This window comes from Corylus avellana, chromosome 2 (assembly GCF_965113065.1).
Source record: "Corylus avellana chromosome 2, dhCorAvel1.hap1.2, whole genome shotgun sequence".
NCBI classification, from domain to species: Eukaryota; Viridiplantae; Streptophyta; class Magnoliopsida; order Fagales; family Betulaceae; genus Corylus; species Corylus avellana.
The window spans coordinates 2,227,072-2,239,487 of record NC_142491.1 but is presented as its reverse complement, the minus strand read 5'-3'; the positions used below and the strand labels follow the sequence as shown (position 1 = coordinate 2,239,487).

The window sequence follows — 12,416 nt, the reverse complement described above, 5'->3', positions numbered from 1 at the left end:
AAAGAATAAAGTTGGTTGTTTGAATATGGCCAATTAAGTAACCATTAAATAGATGGAGTTTTGGATTGGATTGAATAGATAATATGGGCAACTGGGAAATTGACTCCAGAGTCCACTCCACACCGCGTGATCGATTCAATCTACCAATAATGCCACCAACATTGTGCCACCTACCAATAGCGAAGAGTCTCTCTTTCGCAATAATTGAAGGAAATAAAGCATGCACATGGCGAAGAGAAGTCAACAAGGGCCCCGCAACAGCTTATCTTTTCCAAAGGAATTACAAGCTTTGAGGGAAGGAGAAACCATTTACTTCTGCTTTGCTTACCAAAAAAAAAAAAAGAAACACTAAAAACTTGTTGTTTGAGTGCATCGTTTCCTGGCCATGGCAGTGGGAGAGCTCTTTCTTTCTGCGTTCCTCCAAGTCCTGTTCGACCGTCTGGGATCTCGTGAGTTGCTGAACTTTGTACGCCGAGATGGGCTCCGAAAGAAGCTGGAGAGGTGGAGCGAGACTTTGCAAGGGATTGAGGCAGTCCTTGTTGATGCGGATGAGAAGCAGCATGCTGAGGGGGCTGTGAAGAATTGGCTAGATGATCTCCGAGACTTGGCTTACGATTTGGAAGACATTCTGGATGAGTTTTTCACTGAAACTCTGCGGTGCAAAGCTTCTTGTAGTGGCTTCACTCCGAGGGCTGTTAAGGTCAACATGAGGCTGGAGTCAAAGATAGAGGAGATCACCGGGCGATTCAACCGCATGGTGAAGCAAAAGGATGATCTGAAATTGAGTAGCGAAAATGTTCACAGGAGGTCATACAGAACGAGAGAGACACTGGCACCAACATCTGTAGTGACCGAGGCTCATGTTTATGGCAGAGACAGCGATAAAGAGGCTCTGCTTGAATTTTTGGTGGGTGAAAAATGTAGCGAAGCTCAACTCTCTGTGATTCCTATTGTTGGTATGGGGGGAATGGGTAAGACAACTCTTGCCCAGCTTGTGTACAATGATGAAAAAGTACGAAGCTTTTTTGATCTCAAAGCATGGGCTTGTGTATCCCAAGACTTCGATGCTTTTAGGGTGACAAAAGCCATTCTAAAATCTGTCTCTGCAAGTGGTGGTGATGACAATGATCTGAATTCATTGCAAGTCGAACTGAAGGAGAAACTAAAAGGGAAGAAGTTTTTGGTCGTCTTGGATGATCTTTGGAATGAGAACTATCATGATTGGACTATTTTACGTGCTCCTTTTGAGGCAGGGGCTCCAGGAAGTACGATTATTATCACAACTCGCAATGAGGGAGTTTCGTTGAAGACAAGTACCTTTCCGGCTTACTCTTTGAAAGAGTTGTCAGATGATTTTTGTTTGTCTATATTGGCCCATCATGCATTGGGAACAAGGGACTTCGGTGTACATGTAAACCTCAAAGATATTGGCGAAGCAATAGTTAGAAGGTGTAAAGGGTCTCCCTTAGCAGCAAAAGTACTTGGAGGTGTCTTACGCAATAAACTGGATTGTGATGAGTGGGAGAAAGTATTGAAGAGCAAGATATGGGGTTTACCAGAAGTGGAAACTGAAATTGCTCCGGCTTTAATATTGAGCTATTATCATCTGCCATCAAATTTGAAGAGGTGCTTTGAATATTGTTCAATACTTCCCAAGGACTATGAATTTAAGGAGGAGGAGTTGGTTCTATTATGGATGGCAGAAGGTTTAATTCAGCCACCAGAAGAGGGAAAACAAATGGAAGATTTGGGTATCGAGTATTTTTGCCATCTGTTGTCGAGGTCATTTTTTCAACAATCATTCAAGGATAAATCACGATTTCTAATGCATGATCTCATCAACGATTTGGCTCAATGGGTTGCAGGAGATTTATGCTTTAAAATGGAGGATAGTGTTGGGGGTAATAATGGAAGGCAACCTTCTAAAAAGGCTCGACATTCGTCTTACTTGGCTAGTTACTATGATGGCCGTCAAAAGTTTGAGGTTTTTAATGATCTCACATGTTTGCGGACCTTCTTGCCTTTTATGCTTTCAGATAAAGGCAATTGTAACTTGACTAGTGATGTTCCTCTTAAATTGTTGCCAAAATTACGACGCTTAAGGGTGCTTTCTTTGTGTGGATACCGCATGTCTGAGCTACCAGAATCAATTGGTCATCTGAAGCATTTAAGATTCCTTGACCTTTCTTACATGTATGAAATCAGAAGCTTGCCTGAATCAGTAGCTACTCTATACAATTTACAGACATTGATATTGGAGAACTGTTCTCGTCTAGAGAAATTACCTTCAAAGTTTGGAAACCTTGTCAACCTACGACATCTCAACATTCTAGGAGCAGATGCATTGCAAGGATTGCCACCACAAATAGGTAAATTAACTTGTCTCCAATCATTGTCTAATCTAGATGTTTGGAAAGATAGTTGTTCCGGGGTAAAGGAGTTAGGGCCTTTGTTGCATCTTCGTGGGACACTTCGCATTTTAGGATTGGATAATGTGACTAATCTTGAGGATGCGAGAGACGCTAGGTTAATTGAAAAGACCAATCTATATGGGTTGTCATTGGAATGGAGGCAATGGCGTGTAAGTTTCAATGAGTCACAAGATAGACCAAGTGATTTGAAAGTACTTAACATGCTACAACCTCACAAGGGTTTGAAAGAGCTCACTATCAAGCGCTACGGTGGTGTAGAATTTCCAACTTGGTTAAGAGGCCATTTTTCCAATATGGTGTTCTTGAAGATTCAATGCTGTGAAAAGTGCACATTTTTGCCTGCAGTGGGCCAATTACCATCACTCAAAGACCTTTACATAGAAGGCATGGCTAGTGTGAAAATTATTGGACGTGAGTTTTGTGGGGAAGTTTGCTCACAACCATTTAGATCCTTAGAGTCTTTGCATTTCAGGGGTATGCAGGAATGGGAGAATTGGATTCCTTGCGGCGAATTTCCAAAATTACGTAAGCTTTCTATTAAAATGTGTCCCAAGCTGGTGGGTAAGTTACCAAACTACCTTCCTTCATTAGAAAATATTGTAATATATGGATGCAGACAGTTGGCGGTTTCAATTTCCACATTTCCAGAGCTCTGCAAACTAAAAATTGAAGGATCGAGAGGGGTGGTGCATGGAGGTAAGGTTGAATTTAGCTTACTATCCTTCTCGTATCTTTCAACAATTTCAGAATTTACATGTCTAATAGAAGGGTTTACTATGGAAGGATTGACATATTTGGAAGATTCGACTATTAAAACTTGTGATGAGCCGTTTCCTTCGTTCAATTGCAAGGAATATGTAGTCATAGAACATCTCCCATCTCTTGGTGTTATGAGGATTCAAAATTGTACCAAACTAGTTTCTTTGATGGCAAAAGAAGAGGAAGACCAGTTACAACTGGGTTTGCCATTCAAATTGAGAGATTGCGAGATTAGAAATTGCCAGGACATGGAATCGTTACCGAAAGAAATGATGTATAACAACACTTATCTTGAGAAGATTTTAATTCAAGGCTGTACTTCACTCACAAACTTTGCAATAGGCCAACTCCCTCCAACTCTAAAGCAGCTATATATACAAAATTGCACGAATATGGTGATTTTGGTGGATGAGGATGATATCAACAATTACAGCAGCAACACATCTCTTCTTGAGTATTTGAATATTTGTGATTGTCCATCCCTTAAATCCTTAACATCAAGCGGAGAATTACCTGCAACACTTAAGTTCCTTCACATTTGGAAGTGTGAGAAGCTGGAGTCGATAGCAAAGAGCTTCCATCTCAACTCATCTCTTGAAGTCATTCTCATCACATATTGTGAGAACCTTAAATCCTTACCCAAGGGCATACACAACCTTAGACATCTAGATGATATTAATATTTCAAAATGTCCTATTCTTGATTCTTTCCCAGACGGAGGTTTGCTCCCAACCAACCTGAAACATCTCCGGATTTTCAATTGTGATAAAATGCAGGCCTTGCCCAATTGCACACACAACCTCACCTCTCTTCAAACATTGAAAATATGGGAATGCCCAAGCATTGTATGCTTTCCAGAAGTAGGTTTTCTAACCAACCTAACAATACTTTTTATCCATGATATGATGTCGTTTAATGAGGCCTTTTTTGAGTGGGGATTGTGCAAGCTCACTTCTCTTGAATTGCTTAAAATTGGTGGTGGCTCTTCGCATTTGGTGTCCTTTCCAAAAATGATGCTGCCTACCTCTATAATTGGCCTCGGAATTGCATCCTTCCCAAATCTGAAATACATGACTTCCAAATGCTTTCAAGGCCTTGCCTCTCTTGAACGTTTGGTTATCCGTGATTGTGAAAAACTCAAGTCGTTTCCAGAGGATGGCCTCCCTTCCTCACTCTTTAAACTTGTTATCTCCAATTGTCCTCTACTGGCAGAGCGATGTAAGAAAAACCAAGGACGAGAGTGGTTCAAAATAGCCCACATCCCTACACTCATATTGGAAGATGAGTGTCAGTGAATCTGAGTGTTGTTCAGATGGAAGTCAAGTTTCAAGAAATAAATTCAAAGGTCAGTTTATTGCCACATAATTTCTTTTTGTATATTGATTGGAGAATCATGTACTGCCCCTCTTCTCCCCCAACAATAATGGATTATCTTTTTTTCTTTTTGTGTCTAAATGTTTGCTTTAGTTTGCTGAACATTGCTATTCTTGTTGGGTTTGCACATCAGCATCATAGGAGTTTGTTAAAATGCCCAAGCGAACATGTAGAGAGAGAGGAGGCATCTGAATATTGAGTTTTTCATTACCAGCAAGTGGCGTATTGCTGGTCATTACAGATTGGACCGTCATGGTGACCCTCCAAAAATAGGTACATAACTGGATTTTGGTTCGTTGATAATGTTGGCATCCATGGTCTAGCAATAACCTTGGGCCATTAATAACATTCAGTAAGTAACTAGCTAGATTGATAATGTTCATTTATTTAATTTTTTAGGAGAAGAAGTAGAAGGGATTATCTCAACTCTGTATCCCCATGAACAACCTAATATGGATTATGAGTATAAAGAGGTATGTCTTACTGTTCTTTCAATTTTTATAATTCTTAAGAAAGTTTTGAATCTAAATAGATATTGAAATTTTTGGATTCTATTTTAATTGATCGAGAAAATAACTTTTTTTTTGTTTTTGATTCTCATTAAGATAATAAGATAGTAGTTGGAAGTTTTGCTCTATAGGAATGAATATTTCTCCATCTTTGATCCTTCCAGATTGTTCAAAAGGCTCGGGCAAATAGTTACAAATTTTTATGTTCTACTTGAAATGCCCATGTAGAAGAGTTGTTTCTTCTTATGTAGCTAATGTGATGTTTACTGTCTTTACTAAAATGGACCATCTGTGTAGTCTTGTATATATATTAGACGCGTGCAACTTTATTTTGCAATATTGGTTGCCGACTTTAATACATTCGATTTAAAATATTCTAAAACCACTCATATATATATATATATATATATGAGATGTCGTTATTGTCATACATCTATTATAGCAATGAATTACTAGTAATTCATGAATTTCTTCTTTTCCAGTTGTTACATGTAACTACTAGTAACTATGAGCTTCACCTGTTCAATCTTATTAGTGTGACTCCTCTCAAATAGCGTGAACGATGAGGCTGCGTTAAAAATTGTTAAGCACATTTTAGTTATAGATGGAATAGTCGTTTTCCTTTTCTATTCTTTTTTCATAACTCTATACAATTATATTGAGAGGCTAATGAGTGTTTTGTACTCTTACAAGCTCCTAGTTGGAGGAGCTTATGCCGCAATAGCCTCCAACCTCATGACAATGTGGTAACCAGAGGACCATTTAATGGTCACCGAATGACGCATAATCAAAGGCGGTGTGCCCAGAATGGCCTGGCCTTGGTTGCGGAGTGGGGCTTGGGACTACACTCGGTAGAGTCGATTGCAGTTCATTTGCGCCATTGACATCACGCAATTGCTGAAAGGTATGCTGAACGTTCCAGACACTCAATCCCCTCATACGATGCCCAAATCATCCTCAGCTAGTTGCCTAGGTGACGTTTTATGTTAGTTTCATTCATATTCTTGCCACCAAGTTTAATTATCACGTGTATTAATAGAACACCATACTTATTAAACAATGAACTTATTAACATGTGTTGCAATGTTTTGCAGGTGAAGCACCATTGTGGATGAGGATGATGCTCAAGCTGGAGATGATGGCGTGGGAAAGGCCACCAGGTGTCTGATTTGAAACAAATGTGAAGAAAGTGTGATAGACTTCAATGCCTAACACGTGAGTATGTTCAAGTATTTATAAGGTTAAGAGTTACAAGTGTGCTTAACAACCGGAGGAAAATACAAGATAAAGGTGATAAGAATACATTTGAATTCTAAGCTAATCTAGTGGTCTTCTATAACCTATGGCTGAGTTATTATCTTCATCTTTTGTAATGTGATTTGATTGAATATAATCACCTCTGTTTTATATAGTATCAACTTCATCTTCCAAGTGTTGTGCTTGAACTGAATCTACAGCCTTATCTTGAGTTGAATGTTGAGCCATAGTACCTGATAGGATAGTGACTTTAACAGCCCCCCGCAAGCTAATGGGGAACAACCATGAGCTTGGATTTTAAAAACAAAAATTGAGAGGATAATAATCCTTTTGTAAAGATATCAGCTACTTGATCACTGGAGGAAATAAACTTAACCAAAATGTCATGATTAAGCACTTTTTCCCTAATAAAGTGATAGTCCACCTTGACGTATTTTGTTCGACAATGAAACACGGGATTTGAGGTGAGTGCAAGAGCGCTAACATTATCACACCATAATACATTTGGTGTGTGGAAATCATGAAATATATTTTGATATGGAAGCAAAAAGTAGCTTTGTTTTCTAAACTTAAGGAAAATCAAAGGGAAGGTGCTGCTAGTGGAGGGGGTTTTGTTAGATTGGAGCTTGAGAGAGCAGCTTTCATTTGGTGTATATTATATTCTTATTTATCACTAAGGATTAATTAATTTACAAAAGTTCATTTTGCGAAGCTGCTTTGAACGGTTGTTGGTGCTGGGGATCAGTATTGGAGTTTCTTTCAATGTAATTTTTTCTGTGTGGATGATCACAATCTTGTTGATTACTATCTTCACAGATTACAGTTGTTTGCATTGCAGTCTTTTTCTCCACTCTGTTTTTTCTTTCTTCATGGTCGTTCTGCCCTGCAGTTATGGCAACCAAGGCTTTCCTCAAGGATGTTGAAACATGGAGATAGAAAATCAGAACTAAAAAGGTGGTCTAAAAGTTTGCTCATTCGATCATGTTCATATTTAGTTCATCCTCCCTCTTCCATTTCTTACTTGTTTTTTGGTTTTTAGGAGGCTGCTCAACGTCTGCAATCAAATGGTACCATGAGTTGATTTTGACATTTTCTTTTCTTTCTAGGTGAATTATTTTCCCACTTTAATATTCCATTTGATCAGGTCTTGTGGTGAAGAGGTTGAAGGCCCAATCAACGGCAGTGGTACAGAAACCAAGGACTCTAAGAGAGCAGAGGTAAGAATGCACAGTAATTTACTTCCATTTGATTTATGATTTTCAGGAGTGCTCACTTCTGCAACCTTCCCTGGTCTCCATTCTTAAGAATATTTACAGGAAGGAAGTTGGAGTTCTTGTTGCTGTATGGGTCATAATCCTTGCATTTCAGATTGGCCAGGTTTAATTTCAGTATCTGTGTTACTTTTCATCATAAAAGCCTTTTTTTTTTTATTTTTTTTTTTTAACTAATGAGGATACTTCTTTGTTTTCTTAAAATTACACAGAAACTTGTTCACCGGCATATTGGGCATTAAACCTGGTGCAGGTATCTTCTATGACTTTGATAAGAGAACAAATATGTCTTATGTCATTATTTTCCTCCATTAGTCGGATTTGGAGCAAAGCACCAACACATGAGCTATGTGCTTGAGCTTAACATTCTTGGAAGAGAAATGCTACGTGTACTTCTAAGTGTGTGGCAGTGAAAAATCATCATTGATCGATATATCATATACAGATCAATCCATCCAAAATTTAATGGTAATTTTGATTGTCATATCAAGGATTAAGCAATTGAAAGTACGTGTTGCATTTCTCTGTTTTTTACTCGGCCGGTTGAAAAGCAGCAGGCTGAATAGTTTGTTTTTCTTGTCTGTCAGATCCCTGTGGCCGTTGGAGTGAGTTGATATGAGGCTGTTAACCTGTACAAAGGGCGGAGAGTGATTGCATCCAAGGGAGAGGGAGGCACAAATTTGGGAGTGCATCAGCTGGTTCTTTATTGTGCCTGCGGCATTGTAGCTGGTGTGGTTGGTGGGTTGCTTGGTCTTGGTGGTGGCTTCATTCTTGGTCCACTTTTTCTGGAGCTGGGAATCCCCCCTCAGGTGCGTTGATGCCTCTCTTTAAACTATAATAACACGTGATCCAATACTCTGTTAATGGCAGACTATTGGGTATTAATGGTGTTAATGGCAGCCCTGATTGGGTATTTATTGCATCAATATTTAGTGGGTAATAATCATGTTTGAGAAAAGAAAATGCATGATAGGTGTTTTTCTGGTATTCTTCGAGTGTTCTTCCAGTCACGACTCAAGAAAAAACATTAGTCATATCTACACTATCATTTTGACCAATCAAACTAGACATTTTAGATTATACTTTAGGAGTTTATTCATATAATTCCAAGACTGACTTGTTTAGAATCATCATCATGTAGGTGTCGAGTGCCACGGCCACATTTGCCATGACATTTTCTTCATCCATGTCTGTCATAGAATATTATCTTCTAAAATGCTTCCCAGTTCCTTATGGTAAGCGATATTGAAGATATAAAATATATGTTTCCATATATATATAATTGAACATTTACTTAGATTTTGTATTAATTTGTACGTTGCAGCGCTCTACTTTTTAGTTTTTAGGCGTGGCAACCATTGCCGCTCTTGTAGGACAACATGTGGTAACAAAGGTGATCGCCATATTAGGGAGAGCATCGCTGATCATCTTCATCCTGGCGGGAACAATATTTGTGAGTACGATATCATTAGGTGAGTGCGCGCTGTTCGATCTTCATAGATTTCATATAATGATCGAGATTGCTTCAATTATTTGAACCATGCACTTCCGTTCCTTGTTAAACAGGGGGGATTGGCATTGCACACATGGTTAAAAAGATTAAGCACAAGGAGGACTTGGGATTTGAAAACCTCTGTAGATATCATGCTTAATTTGTCTTTCAAGTTTTTTCCATATCAATCTTTCTGGCATCGAGATATTCTCCCCAGCTCTCAACTTCTCATACTTAGGAATTAATTAGATTCTTTCATCCCTGAGATTTGTGATTTTACTAGCTAGGCTTTTGGAGTACATCTTGAATTTAAGCTCCATTTACTTGAGAAATGCTTCTTTGCATTATGGTGTTCATATTGTGTACATTTTCCCTGAGTTGACAGGATTCCTCCACCCTTAATTAAAAATAAAAAAATAAAAAAATTATGGATGAAGCATGCCAACTCAACGGAAATGTACACAAGATGGACTCTGTAATGCAAAGATGCATTTCTCTTTTTAACTTTCACCTTATAGTCAAATAGATGGTACTAAAATTAGTCCTCTTGTACCGCATCTAACACCATGATCCCACAATGGGTACACAATGTATATATAACACTTTATGATCCCTTCATAAGTATTTCTCTTTAAGAATTTCGATCCACAAGTTTATCGGGGCATCTATATTCTTTTATATGTTCCATAAATCATCAAATATAGTCATTCAACAATTCAATATCCACATGATTAATTGTAAACAAGACATTTAACCAAGTACTACAAATTCTAAGTAGGTCACTACAATTCACCATAATTACAACAGTTACTTCTTAATGATCGCACTAATAACGTACCTCCAAAAATTTAACAAAATTATAAATTCGGTCTATAAATCATAATTGAACTACATAGGATTTTTCTCAAAACTATCTTTTCACCAAAATACTTCAAGTGGAAAGCAATTTTTAACCTCCTCTTTCGAAATCTTTCAGCTTTGGGCAGAACAATTTCCTCATGAGAACCAGATCTGGAATTCAACTTCATCTCCTCTTTGGCCATTTCCCAAGTATAGCCTGCCGCAGTATATCAAGTGACCTGTCAGCTCGCACAACGGCCAGCTCTAGACTCTAGTCGTACCACTCACTTCCTATGCGTCTCCAACCATAACAAACCTAGCTCAAAAGACTCTTTAATTAAGTTACCATGCTCAAAAGGGGCTGCGGAATCCTATTGCAAAAAGTAGTCGTAAAACTCAAAAACGAGGAGGATCCTAGGAAGAACCTTCCCCATCCCGCCGAGGTTGGTTATCGAGGTTTGAAAAGATTGGAAAAGAAATTTATGTTGAAGTAGCCGGCTAGGAGATTTCACTTTCTCTTTGATTTTCTTCTTGGAGAACCAAAAATTTATTGAGTTTTTAAGGAGGGCTGCCACTAGGGAGAAAAGAGGGTGCTCTTTAGTGTTTGGAGAAAAATGGGAAAATTACACTTTACCCAATGAAGTATCAATTTATTTTTGTTTTGAAGCCCAATATTTAAAAAGTGACACATGACCACCATTTAGTGACGTGTCACTTTTAGCACGTCACCTTTTTTTATTGACGTGGTAAATATTGCCACGTCAATAAAAGAGGTGACGTGACACTATTTTCCACATCAATAAAAAAGATGACGTGGCAAATTTGACATCTTACCTTCTTTACTGACATGGTAAATATTGCCACGTCACCTTTTTATCGACGTGGCAATATTTACAATGTTACCTTCGTTTTTGACGTGTGAAATTTGCCACATCACCAATAGGTGATGTGGCAAAACTACACATCACAAAAACTCTATTGACGTGTAGAATTTGTCACGTCACCAATTAGTGATGTGGCAAAAATTGGCACATCAAAATTTTTGTAATAATGACACCCTTATTTTTAATCTGCCACACACGTCAATAATAACATGTTACTAAACTTTAGTGACGTGTTAATCCTCTTGCCACGTTAGTAATGGTCAGTCAAAAAATCTGCACTCTTTTGAAGAAAAGTCAAGACTCACTCCACTAGAATAATTGAAAGGAAATAAATGTGTAATTGCCTTTTCTTTTTCTTCTCATCCATCACTCCACTAGATTGTATCCACGTGGATATGTAATAGTTTCAGACCAAGAAAAAAGCACGCACATGGGTAGAGAAATCAAAAAGCCCCCACCCCCCCCCCCCCCCCCACCCCCCCGCGCCGCAAATAAGGAAAATCCTTTCCATTTCAAAATTTCTCAATTTTTTATTTTTTTATTTATTTATTTATTTTTTTTTTCAGTTACTGCATTTTGAAGGGTATTACGTCTAATGCATTACCATTATTAAAACTTTTGGATAATACTATCATTCAAAATGCACTAAATAAAAGAAATTGAAGGATTTTGAAATGGAGATGATCATTTTCTCGCAAATAGCTCCTGTTTGTCTAATCAATTACAAGTTTTGAGGCTACTCATCAAGCTTTCAAAGGAGAAACCAAACCAATTACTTATGCTTTGCTTACCAAATAAAAATAAAAAAACATCGTTTCTTGACCATTGCAATGGGAGAGATAACGGGATTCTCAGGGTGGTCACTCTCAGGAGTCATGAATATCCTATGGGTCGATCCCGGGGAAAAAGTCATTCTGGGAGGACATGACAAGTGGCAACCAAATTAGGGCTTGGAATTAGGCGAATCCAAGTAATTCTAGGAGGCCTACTTGTGTTCTACTAAGAATGATGTGGCTATTAAAATCACCATTGAACTTGTGATTGATCATTATTAAATTTTGATCAAATGGTGATTTTAATAGCCATACCATTCTTATTAGGACATAAGTAGGTCTTCTAGAATTACTCAACACATCCCAAGACCAAGATTCATTCATAACATACAAGCCCCGAGACAAGAACCTTCCGGGATGTCAGACAATCACTTCATTGCAGAAGGCATAAGGGATTCTTATCCCTTATGACAAGGTATGGTGTAGTTGGGTCTCAACCCTTGAATATCCGAGACGAATCTTATCTCATGAAATCTGGATTAGATTCCTACTCCAATCTGAATTTGAGTTGGACTCTAGCTCCAAATTAAACTCTTAGCACTCTCATCTCATGTTGATGTAGAAAACCTAATCCATGTTTGACTATACTTTCTTAGCTTATAAATAGGCCTATACCCTAGGTAGAAAATTCAGACTGAATTATTGTACATTCAGCCTGTTTGACTGTACTTTTTTTTTTTTTTTTTTTTTTTTTTTTTTTTTCTCCTGTTTGACTATACTTTCTTAGCTTACAAATAGGCCTATACCCTAGGTACAAACGGCAGA

At 38.1% G+C, this 12,416-nt stretch overlaps 1 protein-coding gene across 5 annotated transcripts; it reads left to right on the top strand.

The window, feature by feature from the left end:
* The first annotated feature begins 336 nt into the window (after positions 1–336).
* On the top strand, positions 337–9,758 carry LOC132174112 (putative disease resistance RPP13-like protein 1). 5 transcript variants are annotated; one of them, XM_088513111.1, is made up of 14 exons: positions 337–4,536; positions 4,699–4,838; positions 4,965–5,038; positions 5,775–6,047; positions 6,169–6,289; positions 7,221–7,285; positions 7,371–7,398; positions 7,476–7,548; positions 7,637–7,708; positions 7,856–8,070; positions 8,190–8,411; positions 8,744–8,837; positions 8,927–9,074; positions 9,169–9,758. In XM_088513111.1, the coding sequence occupies exon 1, from the start codon at positions 386–388 to the stop codon at positions 4,484–4,486; it is 4,101 nt and encodes a 1,366-aa protein (XP_088369237.1). In that variant the 5' UTR covers positions 337–385; the 3' UTR covers positions 4,487–4,536; positions 4,699–4,838; positions 4,965–5,038; positions 5,775–6,047; positions 6,169–6,289; positions 7,221–7,285; positions 7,371–7,398; positions 7,476–7,548; positions 7,637–7,708; positions 7,856–8,070; positions 8,190–8,411; positions 8,744–8,837; positions 8,927–9,074; positions 9,169–9,758. The 5 variants fall into 5 exon arrangements, with proteins under 5 accessions (XP_088369237.1, XP_088369240.1, XP_088369239.1 ...); XM_088513114.1 differs by having other exon boundaries at positions 5,768–5,978; XM_088513113.1 differs by having other exon boundaries at positions 5,768–6,047; positions 7,648–7,708.
* Positions 9,759–12,416: the final 2,658 nt, after the last annotated feature.